The 19,171-nt window shown below is 37.2% G+C and overlaps 1 protein-coding gene and 1 long non-coding RNA gene across 3 annotated transcripts; both read left to right on the top strand.

Moving 5' to 3' along the window:
* The first annotated feature begins 3,082 nt into the window (after nucleotides 1-3,082).
* On the top strand, nucleotides 3,083-5,786 carry LOC130986030 (uncharacterized). 2 transcript variants are annotated; one of them, XR_009089140.1, is made up of 4 exons: nucleotides 3,083-3,461; nucleotides 3,598-5,151; nucleotides 5,396-5,566; nucleotides 5,646-5,786. It is a non-coding gene; the product is annotated as an uncharacterized LOC130986030 (long non-coding RNA). The 2 variants fall into 2 exon arrangements; XR_009089139.1 differs by having other exon boundaries at nucleotides 3,083-5,151.
* Nucleotides 5,787-12,781: 6,995 nt separating this feature from the next.
* On the top strand, nucleotides 12,782-14,844 carry LOC130986029 (alkane hydroxylase MAH1-like). Its single transcript, XM_057909297.1, has one exon. The coding sequence runs from the start codon at nucleotides 13,151-13,153 to the stop codon at nucleotides 14,648-14,650; it is 1,500 nt and encodes a 499-aa protein (XP_057765280.1). The 5' UTR covers nucleotides 12,782-13,150; the 3' UTR covers nucleotides 14,651-14,844.
* The last annotated feature ends 4,327 nt before the right edge of the window (nucleotides 14,845-19,171 follow it).

Here is a 19,171-nt window from a genome sequence, read left to right as displayed (position 1 = left end):
ACGCCACCTTGCGATTTGTTGGCATCAAAAGCTTAGGAATTTCATTGCTTTCTTAGTTCAAGGTTTTTAGTATTCTAAGTTAGATTTTAATTTTGTTTTTAGTTTAGTTCTTGGATTGTGATCGAGTGACACGATTATACGTTCAAGACAGTTACGGTATTTAGTATTTAAATTCAATTTACTTTCGTTTAATCATGTTTACATTTTTCGTTTATGCTTTCTTTTCAATTATGCAATTTAAATTATGCACTTTAGTTTCACGCCTAGATTAGAAGTCTCTAAATTTACAAGTCTTTAATTTCTTAAGTTAGGTTTAATACGAGTTGTTTAAATTATTGCTTAGGTTAAGTTTAAGTTCAATTTACGTTTAAGTTTAAGATACGTTTTTAAATCAAAACCTTTACTGCTTTCTTTTATTGCTTTTTCTTACGATATTACTAAAAGCCCTTAAAGACTTTCCTTGAGAGACGACACTGGGTCAACTTACCATCGCTAGGATGTCCTTGTTCTATTGCAAGTCAACTTAGAGGTGTTTCTAGTTGAGTCAGAAACCAAGACAAGTTCTAGTGAGAAACAGGCATACTCGAACAATCACTCAAGAATAAGAAATAAGACTTTAAAAAGGTGACAGTCAAGGCTCAAATCTCACAGCTTATTTCATTGATTGCAAACACATAGAGACCATGCTCATCATTCATCATTCATGCTCAATCTCAACAATATTGACACAAACGCATGCAATTTCACAAGTTTTAAACAGAAATCATCATAAGCCAGTTATCCAACCAATCTCTACACTACTCATATCTCCACCAAGGTATCATCACAGAGAAACTACCAAAGCAAGACTAAGAAAACTCAACGACAGAACACAAACAACCAAAACATAAAATGCACCCACAAAGACACATCCCCCCACACTTATTCACCACTAAGGAGAATAAGTTTGAAAATGAATTGTGGGGCACGAAAACAAACAAACAAACAAAAAGAAACGAACTAACCAAAAATTGGGTTGCCTCCCAACAAGCGTTATTTTTAACGTCGTTAGCTCGACGATCCAGCAGGTACAGGTGGCGGCCACTTTTCATCAAATTTGAGTACATCATCTGTTGCGAACCAATGATAAGGTGGCTTTCCAACCTTCAAAATTTCTTGAAAACTATGGCCATCCTGTGAACAATCAGAAGTACTACCACACTCCAAAAAGTGTTCATCGGATGAATCAAAATTAAAATCAAAAAATGGAGTTAGATAAAAGCTAAAGAGACAAGCCTTCAATGATTTCCATTGGTCGATGCAAGTGTCGACTACATTTAGGACATTGCGCTCTTCAACACTTTTAAAATTTTCATCCTTCAAGCTCATCTCAACTTTCAGAACTTCTTGCTCTTCTTCCATCGCTTGAGGCTCTTCATATGATGTATCACTTTCGAACTCAATGGTCATACACTGCTCTTTTGGACTCACCACGGTATTGCTTGAGAATTGGCCCGACTGATATAGATTGGTAATAAAAGTGGTAATTTGAGTCATCTGAGTCACAAATACCTTCATCTGAGTCCCTAAAGCAGCAGTGGTAGACTCAAGCTTCTTCATCCTCTCATCCGACTTGGAGATAAATTTCATCAGCAGCTCTTCCAAATTAGGCTTCTTCTCCTCATTGATGACTCCATTGGTGACAGAGAAGCCTGGTGGAGCCTGAAGCGCGTTATTCGGGTACCCTCCATGATAGAACTGTTGCCAACTCTGATTGTTTCCCTGCTGTCCTCTTTGAAATCCACCCTGCTCAAAATTCATGAAATTGAAATTGCTGACAAAATTTGCCTCTTCCATCATCATCGGATTTTTCACAACTGACTCCATCTTAGCAATACTCAAAGCATTTATCTTGGAAGACAATGCAGCGATTTGAGTGGCTAACAAAGTAACTGAATCAGAATTTGTGGTGGCAGCAACATTATCCAAATATACCCTCTCGGCTGGCCATTGATAGCATGTAGTGCCCACGCTATCAAAAATCTCCATAGCTGCTCATGCACTACCTGGAAAAACTCTAGATCACCAAAAGAAAAATAGAGAAAATAAATAAAAATAACAAAAAAAAATCCAGATTAGTATCAAATAATCAACAGATAGTACTGATAAAAATCAATCCCCGGCAACGGCGCCAAAAACTTGTTCGCTATTTTATTTAACACGCCGCAAGTGTACGGGTTCAATTGTGTACAGTATCAAGCAAGGTCGTATTCCACAGAGACTGATTAGAACCAATGCCTATCCTAGATTATTATTCCTCTATCTGGAAAATCAAAATTGAGAGTTTTGTTTTTAAAACTAAATAAATAAATAACAGGAAACAAATAAAACAAGCTGCGAAATAGAGAAACAGATAAGACAAGATTTCTCAAGGCAAAGGTTTCAACAGATTCTCATAACTAACATGTTCAATTCAATTAATAAGGCGATTCCTAAGGCAATCTCTAAACTAGTCCATACCCACTCCCGTGGCATACAAACCGTTGATTACATGCAAGGCTACCATCCCTGGATCGCACTTCTAACATGTAACTCCTAAAAGTTCCTAGGATTAACGCCCTCACAGTTATCAATTCCCTTTAGAATTAAAATAAATGTGTTCTATGTTCTTAGTTCAGGTAATAATTATCATCTCCCGATATCAAATTAAAACCTATGATCACTACTACAAAAGTTTACATACATAACAGTGCATAGATAACGGTTTTTTTCAAAAACCGTTATGTATGAGCGCACTTTTAGGAATAGATAACGGTTTTGGAAAAATCCGTTATCTATGTAGTGTTGTCTTTATGCATAGATAACGGTTTGAACAAATTCGTTATGTTTTTGCGTTATCTATTAGTTGCATACATAACGGTATTACAAAACCGTTAAGCCACCGTTATCTATGACCATCTTTTATAACGGTTTATTAAACCGTTACGTATGAGCGCTTTGAAAATTGTTATGTATAAATATTTCTTTTTAATTTTTTAATAACTTATATTATGTCTGAATATGTTATATTCTTCCTCAACAATTTTCACCCTAAGAAAAACAAAGTTGCGTCCTGCGCGCCGTCTGAAGCTAGCAGCCAGGTCGTCCCGCCGCCCTCCACCACAATCTTCGTCGGACTGCTACTCAGCCGGAAATCATTATCTCCTGCTGTCCGCCGCCCTCTGCCACAATCTCTGCCAAATCTGCGATTGCAATCGCCGGCAACCAAGATGTCCACTCCGCATGTCGCCTTTCCCTTGCTGTCCAAAGTCACCGCCGCCGTGAAGAGCCATCAACGCGAAGCCTCCGCCGCTCTGCTGCTCTGCCGGAAACCATCTACTGGCTGCCTCCGCCGCTCTGCTGCTTTGCCGGAAACCGTCGACGACCTATTGTACATTTTTGATATGTAGTTACAAGGTATGATGCGAACATGGAGTTACAAGGTAATAACGATTACTGATTTCTGAATTTTAAATTTTCCCCTATTTGAAACCCTAATTGAAAGCTGTGGAAGAAACATTTTCCCCCTTTCTGTTATTTCCCTTTTCAATTTCCCCGTTGAATTCGACGCTTTGATAGTGTTATTTACGGCTCAGAGGCTCCAATAATTCCAAGGCGATGCTCTCTTCTCTGCTGAACAAGAGGGAAAAGCTGCAAGACTAGCTCCGGAGTGTTGAAAAGCAGGTTGTTTAACCCTCTCTAATTATGAGATTTGGATTTGGTTTTGGTTTATATTCTGAAATTCGTGCTATATAAGTGGTTGAAATCAATAGATTACTTCACTCGAGTATTCAATAAATTTATTTTTATTTTATGCCAATTTCCTTGAACTTGATTCTCAACCACTTCAAAATTAATACTGATACTAGTTTTATCCAAAATTGTTCTCAACTGTAGAGTTAATTCCAGTTCATTTTTTGGTTGCTTTGTTTATTTTGGTTTTTTGATACTCAAACGTAAAGCTGTCGACTTTAGTCGATTATCCACTATAAATTTAATCTCGAATTTGATGAGATATTTTGAAATTTTCGTTTATTTGATTCTCAGCTCAAGTGTTGTTGTATTACATGTTGGTTGATCAAGATTTTGTAGTTGTTCTAAACCCGATGTTTTGGTAGAGACCATTATGTCCAAGGTAGCTCTTTCTATTTCCAAATGGCTCTCTTACTTTGAAATTTTCTTTTGTTGGAGCTTATGTATCTTGCTAGAGCAGAGCGATATGAGTAATGAGAGGTATTCTTTTCTTTAAATTCTCAGATGGATAATTTGGTGGGGTGAGATTGGGGCACATGAACATCAACCAATTAGGGATTCGAGGCTCTCATTAGTCAATTAAGGATCGGAAGTCTCAATTCTTTTCTGTAAACTACTACTTGCTTAGCAATTGCTATTGTTTATATTTCACCTTTTTTTTCCATAAGTATTTGATTAGAAATTTAGAAGAGACATGCTGCTTGTAAAGAAGCATGAATTAAAGAGGCCATTACTTATTAGGATCTCAATCTGTTGCTTCAAGAATTATAAAGTGAAAACAAATGCGCGAGAAAGGAGGATAATCATATGAAACTTTCAAGTGATGACATCTATACACAGAGTTAAAAGCAGGTGGAGAACTTGATGATTTGAAGCCCTGCATTGATGCAATCAAGGTTAAGCCAAATAATGGGAAACCTTTAAAGAGTGTCTTGAACGAGTGCCCTTTTAGAATCTATATATATTTCATTTAATTTGGCTTGCCAACCCCTTTGCTCCCCACAACTGACTTCATTCTGCAGCCTTTAAGAGAAAGCTGTTAACTTATTTCCAGATTATCAACGACCGAACCGTTGGGGGAAAATGCTATGTGTCAGGATACATGATTCAGTCCTACATCTTCAACTCCTGGTTGCTGCGTGTAGTTAACTAATTTTTAGTTTCTGATGGAAAACTGCTATTGGAATTATTTACTGTGTATTCCCACCAGGTCCAGATTTGATGATCTTGGGAGTAGAGAGCTTTCGTTTGATACTTTCAATGATGATTTGGATCAGGTAAAACACTTGATACCGCTATTGAAGCTTTTAACATTTGGTTGTGGTTAGGTTGTTGAATGTGGTTGTTGCTATCAACATGATGCAAGATGAAAGAATCGAGGTACGTCACTTGAAGAACCTCAATGCATTTTCGCTGTTAATTGACATAAAAGTTGGATAAAATGCACCTTAAAACACGTGTTTCTAGATATAATATTCAATCAATTATGCATAGAGCCAAGAGGAATGCGAAATCTCTCTTTTAACACCTGCTTTATTGCTAGACAATTATTATTTTATTTTCGTTGTACAGAACTCAGTTTTCCTCGATATTCTACTACACTTAATCATTAAATTTGTTTCAGCCGGCAGTCTCTCTTGGATCACATCACTGTTCAACTTGCACCACGTGCAGCGGATGAACTCTTCAGATGGGCATATGCTGCTCTCCCCCAGTTCGTCGCGCCTCGATCTGCCGCTCTCTCGTCCGCCTTTCCCAGAAGGAGTCCACCTCCACCTGGTCCTCCGCCTCCGTGGTGGCGCGAAGAAGAAGCTCGGCTGAGGTGCAGTAACGAAGCCCTCAAGGAAGAGATGGAAGAGAAAAGAAGGGCTCAGGTGCACTTTAAGCTACCTCATACGATTGCCTATCTTGGTGCCTATTTTTTTAGTTTGTCACTTTAATAATTCTAAAGGTAGCGGTCATTCTTCATTTTTCACTAAATCTCTATTGCAGATTACTTTCATGAGGAAGAAGGATTTCAGGAAAGAGCAACTAGTTCTATAAGATAGTTGGTACTTTCAATTTTGAATCGAATATGCAATGATGATGTATACTTGATACTTGGTTCATTTGGATGGTAATGTATGAATATTTTGGATGATATATAAAATTGTTATTGTTGATTTTATCATTTTGTCGTTTTATAAAAATTGCAAAATTTTAAAATATACTACAATTATAAAAAGTGCAAAAAAACTGTTATAAAATGTGCAAAAAATCGTTATGTATTCTAATCAAAGATAACGGTTAAAATCGTTATAAAAACTGCAAAAATCGTTATAAAAAGTGCAAAAAATCGTTATAAAAAGTGCAAAAAACCGTTATGTATTATATCAAAGATAACGGTTAAAACCGTTATAAAAAGTGCAAAAAACTGTTAACTATGATAAAAAAAAAAATTAATACATAACGGAAAAATCTTAATACATAACGGTGAAAAACCGTTATGTATTCTATCAAAGATAACGGTTAAAACCGTTATAAAAAGTGCAAAAAACTGTTAACTATGATAAAAAAAATAAAAAAAAATTAATACATAACGGAAAAATCTTAATACATAACGGTGAAAAACCGTTATGTATAACCTTTATAGATAACGGATGCGTACTGTTATGTATGACGCATCGTACCGTTATCTATGCTACTATACATAACGGTTTTGAAACCGTTGTGTATGACGTATAGAATAGATAACACCACTATACACAACGGTTTTTTTGCTCATAGATAACGGATAAAATCCGTTATCTATGAGCGTTTTTCTAGTAGTGGATTATGCTAAATTGGTGGCCAATCAATAAAGCAAACAATTAAAATAAGAACATAAAAAGGAAAAACAATCTCAATTAATTGAATCAAACAGTCAGAAATTTAAATCATGTCTACTCCCTAAACCCTGGGAAAAAGGATTCTAGCCACACATAGACATATGACTAGAAATCAAAATCTCAAAAATACAAATAATCATTCAACAATAAAACCGTAGTATAGTTGAGAATCTTCAATCTTGCTCTGCTCCGTTCTCCGTCTCCCCCAGCTCTCAGGAAAAGTAAAATATGATATAAGATGATAAAAGCTGCAGAGAATAAGTTCTTGGGGAGTATTTATATGCCCTAGGTCTTGTAGCTCTCAAAAATACCCAAAATCGCTAAAAAAAACGAATTTTGGGCGGAAATACGGCGACTCGCGCGGCCGCATGGCTGGCCCGCGTGACGAAACAGAACTCCTGACAGCTTTGCGCAGCGATTTTGTTTTGGCTCGTTCTCCCTCGTCCAAACTCCGATTTATGATCCGTTTGCGCTCACGAACTCCTATCGAGACGAAATAAAACTTGTATTTCACCCAATTCTTCAAAATTCTGCTTCACTATTTCTGAAAATTCGTTCAAACACAAGAAAGTAACAAGTTCTTGACCATAAACGAATATAAGCTCAAATAGACCATCAAACACACAAAATCCTCACAACTAAGCATAAAAAATGACACACCAAGAGGTAAAAATGCATGTTTATCAATACACAAGTCATAGAAACTATTCACAATTTATTCTAAGCTATACAAAGTCCCAAAGTTTCAACCATATTTGCGTCGTTCTCACTTTCTTTTAGTGTTGTTATTTTTTAGCATTATTAATTGCATCCCAAGTCAAGAATGAGAGAAAGCTGTCATCCGTCAGTGGCTAAAGGTCCAGAATCAATGCGAATAGCAAAAAAGAGTGTGAAATAGTAATAAGCAAATTGCTTTTACTTGCATAGAAGTACTTTTATTTTAGAACCTTCTAAGTTATGTTAACAATGATTAGATAAATTGTCTTTACAAAAATATACAACGTTTTAAAAGATGCATGCACACTGAGTACATTAGTACTTAGCTCAAATATTTTCAAATGTTATCAGATTGACTGACTGGTGCTAACGGGGCAGAGCTGAGGCTAAGGTTCAACTACGTATTTTGACTTCCGTTGTAGCACTAGCTCATATATGTCTTTTGTTTTCCTAATTTACAACTTCTATGTTATATTCTAAATGACATCTCATGTTGAACTTAGACTCTTAACTTTCAAGTATTATGTTAATGAATGCTAGCTGGCTATCAAAAACATAAAACCAAACTTATTATCCTAAAGTTTAGTTATGTTATTGATTAATTAGTATCATTCGATGTCTTCCATTCTTCATTCAGAGGAGCATTGCCCAACTTATTGTCCTATAATTCGGATTAAGTAATATTTTCTCTTGTTTGTTCCTATAAATTGACTGCACCTCGATTTATAATTATTTCTTCAAGGGGTGATTCTATTCACATCCCCCATTTTACTCTCTATAGCCTCTCATATTAAATAATAATAATAAATAATTATAAATTTACAACTTTACCCTATAATTTATATAGCCTTAAATTATTTATATAATTCATTATAATCAAATTAAAATCCAAATTATGTATAGCCCCAAACTACATCTAATTCAAGCAAGTCACGAATTTTGCTATGCTCTGCAACAAAAAGAGAAGGAGAGGTTCTGGCAAGAACTTTCCAATCGAGCATTGTTGAAAACTACTCCAGTTTATGAACACCGGGAAAAACAATGCTTTAACAGGAGCACATCTAACGCCAAGGTCGACATCCTCACAAAGCGAAGTGGTAGTCGGCGACACTCCTTCGCACCACAAACAAAATCTTACGCGAACAGTCCTTCACTTGCTTCTCAACGATGCCGCTTTTCCCATCTTGAAAGCCATGGTGAACCATAGCAATCTTCACATACCTTATTAACATAGACACTTGTACTTTTTATTTGGTGTATGAACTATAACTATATAGACAAAATCTTTATATCTTGCAAAAGTTGGTCCTTTGTTTTGGCCGTTGTTGTTGGCCGACATAATCGGCAGCGGCTCTGCTCGCGCCGTTGTTGCTATTTGGACCGTGAGATGGTGAAGGCGGAGGCAGTCGCAAAATCGAGGAAGGAGGCACGATGGCAGAGAACGAGAGGCTCTAGGCAACGTGCGGTGACCTTAACGTGAATCAGAGAACGAGAGGCGAAGAGGCTCTGGGCAACGGCGGCGGTCCTGCCGCTACTGTTCATCGAAAATCTGAAGGGGGCGGGGGGTCACGGTGAATTTAGGAAGAGGGGTGGGGCAGTGTCTCTTTGTGTGCGTGCGTCAACTGGGTCGCAGGAAAAACATGGTTAGAGGAAAAAAAGAAGAGGGCCGATGGTGGTGGTCGAAGCGGCGATGATCTTCGCCAGAATAGGAGACAGTTACAGTAGATTGAAGAAGATGAAGGGGGTTAGATTGGGGGCTATACACACACGAATTTGATTAAGAAGATGAAGGGGCTTTCCTCTTAGATTGGGGCTATACAATACACACGAATTTGATTAATTTAGCTAAAACAATAATTATATTTAATTTAGAGATTATGATTTATTGGGTAAAATAGTAAATTCTGTCATTATTATTATTATTATTTAATATGAGAGGCTATATGGAGTAAAATGGAGGCTGTGAATAGAATTACCCTTCTTCAAGAATTGGTGTGTGACAACTATAATAAGAAAATGTTCACTAAAATGAAAAAAGTAAAAAAAATATATAAGATTACATTATTGTCCTTATATTATTTATTTATCATTTTTTTTTTACTTTCTTCTTACTCTACTTCTTTCTCTACTCCACCCTTGGTTCCAGCCTCGCGGTATCTACCATTGCCGCCTCCGAAGCCGGCAAAATTTCTTCTGTGGTAGGAGCGGTGTTGCGGTGAAAATAAAAGAATAAGAATGTCTACTAATTGTTCAGCAAAATGCTCTAGTGAAAAAAAATATACTAGAATTTAAGTGTTGTTATAGCAAACTATGTAATTTAATTTGTATATCAATTATTGATTCTTATCATAATCAGATTTGATATTTAAAATAATTCACAATTAATTCTAAATTTACGATTAATTCACAATTCAATTCGAATAGATTAGTTGTGAATTTGAGTTTTAAATTAGGAAATAATCGTGGTAGTGAATTTGAAAATTAGAATTTACAACTAAGTCATAGCTAGGTTGGTTGTAAATTGCGGAAATAAATTTATAAGTATAATTATATTTTGAATTTTTTATTTTAATAGATAATTTTTTTGTTATCTCAATTTGAATATTTTTAAAGTTCACCAAGAAAATATTGGATTTCGTATGGTAGTTTTATTATATTATTAAAAAAAAGGGAGGTTAATTGTACCAAAATACACGAACTTTAATCACACTTTCATTTTGCACACAAACTTTAAAAATTACATTTTAAATCATGAAACGACGTCGTTTAATATTTCTTAATACGACGTCGTTTCATTTGGAATTAGTCAATTAAGTTTTAGTTTTTGGAAGTGGGCCCCTTAATCACTTTCGCTCAATTCACCCACTCTTTCTCTGATTCTCAATTCCTCAACTCTGGGCCAAAACCCCTCGAAGTGTAATAACGACTGCACCGACCTCAACGAGCACAACTAAGAGCACCTCCAGCGCGCGAGGTGAAGGAGGCGTCGATCCGCGTCGCTGGAGAGGCTGCCGCGTTGGAGACCTCGACTGGGTCGAAGCCGGGGCGAAGCTTAGCACTGGTGCTTGGGGGAGATTGGGGTAATCGTGCGTTCCACGCCGCGCGATTAAAAAAAAAGAAAAATGTTGTGAAGAGAACGAAGGCTGTGACTTTGAGCAAGAAATTAGATGGGGGAGAAATAGAGAAGCAAGTTGCAGAGGATGGGGGAGAAATAAGAAAAAAAAGCGGCTGGGTGGGGAAGAAGGAAGAAAAAAAGCGGTGGGTGGGGTGGGGTGGGTAGGGTTTAATTTTTTTTTTTTCTAATTTCAATTTTGATTTTAATTTTTATTTAAATATTTGTTCTTTTTTTAAATCCTAGTAATTTTTTAATTTTTTTCATTTTCACTTAATTTTTAATTATTGCAATATTTTTAATTTTAAAATCTTATATTTTATTTAACTAATATAATATTGAATTTTTAATTTTAATAAAATATTTAATTTTAAAATAGAAGTGTAGAAATATGATTAAAGTGTAGAAATGTGAATTTTGTGGAAATGAAAATTTAAGACTCACTCTAAGATCAAAGTTAATTTTAATAAAATATGAATTTTAAAAATAAAAGTGTAGAAATGCGAATTTTGTGGAAATGGGGATCTAAGCACCCACCTAAGACACAATGCATTGGAGAGGGGTGTGTCTTAGGTGGGGACCACTTCTAAGACACCCCTCTAAGACACTTGCATTGGAGGTGCTCTAAGTTAATTAGCCCTAATTCTCTGAAAATTATGCTTTCCGTTGTATAAATGTATATAAACCTAATTAGAAGATTAATTTGCGTAAATTTGTCAAAATTAAATGATGTCGCTTCACAACAAAACAATGGAGTTTAGTTACGCAATGTTGAAACAATGTCGTTTTTACTAAGATACGTATATATGTGTGTGGCATGTTAAATGACACGTCGGATTTCAGGCCATCGGAATTGAATTTTATGAAAAAAAATTAAACGACTTGCAAAATTCATGATTTAAAATGTAATTTTTAAAATTCGTGTGCAAAATGAAAAAGCGACTAAAGTCTGTGTATTTTGGTGCAATTAATCCTAAGAAAAACGCATTAATTTTTCTAGGTTTTTCTTTTCCCCTTTGTTCAGCCTTTAATTTTAACACCATCGGCAACAGCTCTTTTCTTCTCTCCTACACTGTTCCTCCCTAAACATCATCGTATTCATTCTGATGTCTGGAGCGCCACTATGAGCCCTAGATTCCCACGTACGATTACAAAGTACAACTTGAGAATATATATGGTTTGTGAACTTTGAGGTTTTCTGATTTGTTTTCTTGAGAATATACATGTATAAACTCATTACACAACTTAATGATGTTAAAAAGTTTATAAATTCATGAAAAATGTCTTTCAAATTTCTAAGCAACTTTAACATTTAAAATAAGTTCCTATAGCTTATAAGCAAATGGGATCCTCTGTCCCAAAATATAGTGTGTACCACGTGTACCACTCTTTATTTCTTAATATTTTTAAATTATTTTTTATTCAATTTTAATTTATTATGTTTTTATATAATATATAGATAATTAACAAGGGTTCACTCATCCATTTAGGGTTTATAATTATTTTTTTATATTTATTTGAATTAATAATAGATTATTTGGGTTCATTAATTCAAAGTTAGGGTATATAATTTTTAAAATTTTAATTTTTCAATGATAAATACTAATTAGAGTTTATAATATAATAATAATTTTTATTTTTATAAAAAACAATTTATAAAACAAAGAAATGAAGAGTGGTACAAGTGGTACACACAATATTCTGGGACAGAGGATCACATCTGGCTTATAAGTTAATAAAAATCTATTTTATTTTTATACTACTAGATCTTATAAATAACAATCAATTTATAAAAATAATATTATATACTCCCTCCTTCCCATTAAAAGTGGTCACATTTCCATTTTGATTTGTCCCACTAAAAATTGTCACTTTCTTAAAATAAAAATATTTAGTATTTAATTAAGTTTAATTAATTAACCCTGTTTAAGATAACACACACAAACACACACTCAACCGCCCCCTTCTTCTCCCTCTCTTCTTCTCCGGCGGAAGACAGATTCCCTTTCCCCAGCCACGGCGCCGCCCTTATCTCACAGTAACCAGCCGCCGTGAGTACTATATTGTTGATTTAGATCTCTCTCATTCTTACAGGTTCATTTATCGAATGACTTATAACTTATGATATTATATTTTATAATTAATTTTTTAAATCATTTTATAATATGCTAGAGATTATATAATATCTAAAACACATTTAGTAAAAATTAATTAATTAATGTAGATCTTATGTGCTTGATGAATAAAATTTAATTCATATCTTTATTAAGATTATTATTATTGTACGGTGCTTGTAATCTATTGTGGCATGGTGAAATTTCCGTATAATTTTTACATTGTATATCTGTGACCTAATAATACACATGTTCTACTTTTATCAGCCTCTGGAATTTTCTAATACCATAAATCTCAGCACATGCTATAATTTTATATAAATGATAAAAAAAAAAAAAAAAATTGGTACATCCGTACATATATATCATGATATTTCCCTTGCCCCAAAATCATTACCAAATGGAACAATTCAATTGGTGCCTAAAATTTGGCACAACTAATTCTGAAATTAAATAATAGTTCAACCATCAAGTCTAGCTATCTTCCATTTATATCTACATCCCATTTCCCAAGCCTCAAACCAAACATAGAAAGATATTGATAGAGCATTATTAATTCTGTGAGCTAGATGGCAATTTACGAGTTTGTGTTGATGGTAGCTCCACTGGTTCTTGTGTGGTACTTGGCAATTAGAAGAGGCAAGACGCCGTCGGAGCCGACGACGTGGCCGGTGCTGGGGATGCTGCCGGCTGTTCTCCTTAACCTCCGCCGGATACACGACTACGCCACGGAAGTCTTAACCGAATGCGGCGGCACCTACATGTTTAGGGGGCCGTGGCTGTGCAACATCGACATGCTGGTGACGTGCGACCCCGCCAACATCCACCACGTCTTCAGCCGAAACTTCTCCAACTATCCCAAGGGCCCCGAGTTCCGCAAGATCTTCGACATCTTGGGCGACGGAATCTTCGGCGCCGACTTCGAGCTCTGGGAGATTCACCGCAAGACCACGCTCGCGCAGCTCACGCATGCGGATTTCAACGCCTACCTGCAGAGGACCGTTTGGCACAAGGTGGAGACGGGCCTTTTCCCCGTTCTGGATCATTTCTGCGCAGAGGGAAAGGATTTGGATTTGCAGGATGTTTTCCAGAGGTTGACTTTCGATAATATCTGCAAATTCGTGGTGGACTACGACCCCTGCAGTTTGCGCCCCGACTTGCCTTTTCTTCCTTGCGAGAAGGCTTTCAGCACCATAGCGGAGCCGCTGCTGCACCGGCATCTAGTCCCCGAGTGGATGTGGAGGCTGCAGAAGTGGCTCAACGTTGGCGACGAGAGGACCTTAGCTAGGGCCGCGCTAGCCTTGGATGATTTCATCTACCCGAGAGTCGCCTCCGGGAGCGGAGAGGATAACATTGACGGCGTGAATGTCTTGAAAGCCTTCGAGAAGGTGTACAGAGAGAGAAACATGGGTGCCTCAAATGGAAGTCTGAGAGATTTCCTCAAGGACACCTCGGTGAGCCTGATGTTCGCCGGCAGAGACACGACCAGCACGTGCCTCACGTGGCTCTTCTGGCTCATCGCTCAGAACCCAGCATCGGAAACCAAGATTCTAGAAGAAATGGAAGCGGAGCTGCGTCTCAAGAAATGGAGATTCTTCAGCGCACAAGAGACGCACAGGCTAGTGTACCTGCATGGAGCCCTGTGCGAGTCGCTGAGGCTATTCCCGCCGGTGGCGCTGGAGCACAAGGCGCCGCTCCGCCCGGATATTCTTCCGAGCGGGCATCAGCTCCAAGCTGACGGGAAGCTCATAATATCGTTCTACTCGGTGGGGAGAATGGAGAGCGTGTGGGGGAAGGAGTGCTTGGAGTTTAAGCCGGAGAGGTGGATTTCTGGGAGCGGGAAGATCAAACACGAGCCGTCCTCTAAGTTTCCGGCGTTCAACGCGGGGCCCAGGACGTGCTTGGGGAAGGAGATGGCGTTCCTGCAGATGAAGATGGTGGCGGCGGCGATACTGTATGGGTACAAGGTGAGAGTGGTGGAGGGCCACCCGGTATCTCCTCGGGATTCGATCATACTGCAAGCCAGGGATGGATTGAAGGTGTTGTTATCTAAGAGAAATTGGATATGAGCCAATCATTACAAGATGCGGATAAGGGTAAGCACTGCAGGGATTACTACTGTAGCCTTCATCACATGTTATGCTTTGCTTTTTTCGACTACGAGACAAGACAACGAGCTAGAGACACGGTTGTTGCGCCACTCCATCTATGTATTTTCTTATACATGTTTCCATCTTATACTATTACCATTATTGTGCTTTAAGGGTCCGTTTGATTTGCAGTTTAGGATTGATTAGGATTAAAATTATCTTAAAAAATTAGTGTGGATTAGTGTGAATTTATACTATTTTATGGGTGTTTGATATCATGGCTACTTAATCCTATATTGTGTTTGATATCCATAGAATTATGTTGGATTATATTATCTAATACCAAAACTATCCTCATATAATTTTAAAAATACCATGTGTGTCCACCATTACTTGGGCATTTGCATCGATATGCGTGAGGAAGGGTAGCAGAACTTTTATCCAACTTCGCAGTATTAAAGTTATCCAAGGGGGAGGGGTGGATTATTAGTATGGATTATTCCCACAAAATAGCATGGAGAAGTGGGATTAAGTAGGAGTTGACCATATTAACTGCACATGATATCAAACATCACACTAATCTGTATTAATTTAATTTATCCTACCTATAAACCCATATCAAACAGGCCCTAAGGGAAATTATATAAGGCCATAATTATGGCTACCATAATATCCTTAGGACTTGGCACAAAGAATTAGGGCTAGTTTGATTAGTTAGTTAACGGCATATTGATCACTAATTTCTTAGCAACAAAAACTGCAACTAACACAGGTAATTGTAGCAAGTAAAAAGTAACCGAGTATCGTATCCACAGGGACTATTATAACGAATCACTCTAAGTAATCCTAATTAAACTCTAGTAATATTCAGGCAAAACAAAAATGAAGGTGAAACTCGAACTAAATTTAACCAAATAAAACTAAAGAACATATAAATAACGATAACTAACTCAAATATAAGGAAAACTCTGACCCTAGGGATGTACTTTCACAAATCAACTATATGCATTTAACCTATTGATTCAATTACCAATTTTAATCCAACCCTGATGAAAGATCACTATATTATTCACAAGCGTCTCTAACGACCACCTATGAACGTAGATTAATAAACCCCTTTTCGCATTCAAGACTCCAAGGAATAAATTAACTCCAAATAGCACATAAAGAATAGCTTCCTATAGGTTCACCTATCGCATTCAAGACTCAAGGATAATACTATATCATGCATTCCTGAATCGGCTGAACAATTATCGCATTCAAGACTCAAACTGAACAGCTAGACATGTAAATCATTGATCAGATAATTCACAAGAGATTAAGCACCAGGAATCATGAATCATAAGTTGGAGGGCAAAATGATATCAATAAATCAGAAACACATAATTAATTAGCTATGTACAAACCCTAGGTTCAGAATAAAAGACTAGCCAGACATAATGAAATCAAACATAAACATAATTAAAAAGAACGCAATTGTAAAAACTGAATTAAATAAAAACCGAATAAAAACTGAAGTAGCGACTTGAATCTTCAATCTTGATCCAAGCCTTAAAAACTAGAAAAACAATAAAAATCTAAAGCTAAAAACTAAAGTATGAATGCTAAGGTTTTCGGTGGTCTGCGTTGATCTCCTCCTTTGAAAGGCCAAAAGAGGACCTATTTATAGGCTTCAAACTTCCTTCGGATCACCATGGAAAGTTGCCATGCAAAGTAGGATTCTAATGGAAATAGAATTCCAAAGGTAATAGAATCGTGTGAAATAAGGCAACTTTCCAGCTGGATGCACGCACTGAAAACACTCCCACTCTCGCTGCCTTCGCGATTCTCGCCAGAGGAATGGATGTCTCTCGGGGAACGGATTGCGTCAGAGGAATGGACGACTTCTCTGACCTCGCCAGAGGAATGGTATCGCCAGCGGAATGGTTGATCTCTCTGGCATCTCTGTCTATTGAGCGCTGAACTTTACGTCTCTGACGCTGGCGCTTCTCGGCAGAGAAATAAGTGATTCCTCTGCTCTGGCTTCTCGATTCCGCTGGTCAGAGGGGAAAGCGACTCCGCTGGCATAGACTTCTCTAACTTTCTCCAGAGGAATGGTGACTCCTCTGACTTTGGTTTCTCTGCTCTGGAGATGTCGATTCCTCTGGCCTCGACTCCTCTGGCCTTGGTTTTTGACTTCGCTGATCTGGGCTTTGACTTCTCTGGTCTTCCAGAGGAATGAGTGATTTCGCTGCTCTGCATACCAAAACACCTAAAAATCGCGAAAATCATCTAAAATTGCATTCTTCCATCTCGAAAGCCTAAATCTCCTGCAAAGCATAAAATACACCATAAACGCACCAAATTCCAGAAGATTATCTTAAAACATGCACATGCAAACCCCTAAAAATAGTGTAAATTAAGCATAAATCACATATTACTTAGATATAAGCCGTCTACTCAATGTTTGATATTCAATCTTCCGAAAAGCAGCAGCCCGCTAATTGACTTTGGGCCCGGTCCAAAACACTGTTCGATAGCTGAAAGAGAAGCGGGGTAGGCCCTCTGTTACCTTTCCTTCATGCTACAGTAACCATTGTTTAAAGAATTCATCTCCAAATTGCCCATCTTTGCCTTCAAGAAATCAGAAATTTTCAGTTGCCGCCGAACACATCTTTGCCTTCAAGAAATCGAAAATTTCCAGTCGCCGTAGAATCCATCTTTGCCTTCAAGAAATCGTTGCGGCTGAATCATCTTTGATTTTGATGGGGGAGGGGAAGTGGGAGGAGATGGGTTGTTTCTTTTTTAGGGGTTTTGCAGGGGAGGGAGGGAGGCGCCGGTAGGCTGAATCTTCTTGGCGGTGGCAGGGCGGGTTGGCGCTGGAGGGAGAGAGGCGGCGATGCACCGATTCTTGTTGGCGGTGGGCGGGGCGAGGCAGCTCTGGAGGAAGGGAGGCAGTCGCCGATTATTTTTGGAGGTGGGGTGGGGCGAGGCGGCGGGACGCTGGAAGGAGAGATGGAGGCGGCGCTGCGCCGTTAGGTAGGGGTTGGGGTTGAAGATGAAAGAAAATCTGTACGTAGCAGATCTCATCTTTCACCAAAGAAAAGTGTTTCATTTTTTAATTTAATTTTTTAAATTAATGTAAGGTTAAAATAGTAATATCACTACTAATCTAAATTTTAACCTAAATTATCAAAAACTCATCTAGATTTTAATTTTGGCCTACCAAATACCACACTAAATTACATAAGTTTCATTTCCTACCATGGGCCTTCTAGTTATTAATTATCATCCCTTAACCAACATATTTTAAGGTGTATAATATACACATGACATTCTAATATTTTGTTTGGTAAAAAGTAAGTCCTTTATAAATTAAAAATCTGAAAATATTATATTGATTTGAGGAATTCTGTAGTACCACCTATGGAGGTGGTATACATAATACAAATATTAATTATAATTATTATTAACTTTATATAATCTTAATACTTTATATCAAACAACATATCACTACAAAAAAGCGCGTATTTACCGGCAAAAACTACCGGCGGCGATTTTGCCGTCGGTAGATAACGGCGGCAAGGCGGCGGCATTGCAGGCGACCCGAAATTTCGAAATTACCGGCCAGTTACCGACGGCAAACTCGCCGCCGGTATGTAACGGCGGCGTCGCCGCCGTTAATGTTAAAATACGCATTATTTAATTAAATTTATAGACTTAGCGGCGGCAAAATCCCCGCCGCTAGATAGCGGCGGCATTTGCCGTCGGTAACCTTTAAAATATAGGGCAGCGGGTTTGCCCATTTTTTCAGTATCTGCGCCGCAACCAACCCCCCCACGCAGCACAGAAACTACCCCCCAGCCCCTCCCCTGCTGCTGCTGCTCTTCCTTCGCCGCCGCCTCCGCCGCCGCCGACCGCCGCCGACCCAGCAGGTATCTCTCTCTCTCTCTCTCTCTCTCTCTAGATCTATATATATATATATATATATCTAATTAATTTTAATTATATATATATAATTATATAATTTCACTTATATTATTTATTGTAGTTCGACGACCTCGTTTCACCGCCTTCTTCACGACACCCACCGGAAACCACCACCGTACGCTCTCTAATTTATTTATTTAATTATTTAATTATGAATTTATTTATGTATTTAATTATATATTAATTAAATAGATTTAATTATTTGTTATATATAGTTAATTAATTTATAATAGATTTTGTTTATAATTAAATTATATGAAGCATGATTAATTTTAAATTATATTAATCCATTTAATATATGATGTTGTTAGTTTAATTTTAAATTATGAAGCATGATTAATTTTAAATTATATTAATTTTAATCAATTAGTTTAAGTTGTTTGTTAGAATAATTTATATATGTTGGATAATTTTGTTAAATTCAATGTTATGTGCTATGTGTTTATGAAATGTTATATTATTATATATATATATATATATATATATATATATATTGTGGGATAGATTTAATCAATTTCTTAAGGATCTTCT

This window comes from Salvia miltiorrhiza, chromosome 5 (genome assembly GCF_028751815.1).
Source record: "Salvia miltiorrhiza cultivar Shanhuang (shh) chromosome 5, IMPLAD_Smil_shh, whole genome shotgun sequence".
In the NCBI taxonomy this organism is placed as follows: domain Eukaryota; kingdom Viridiplantae; phylum Streptophyta; class Magnoliopsida; order Lamiales; family Lamiaceae; genus Salvia; species Salvia miltiorrhiza.
The sequence above is the reverse complement of the archived record's forward strand: the minus strand, read 5'-3'. Positions and strand labels throughout refer to the sequence as shown.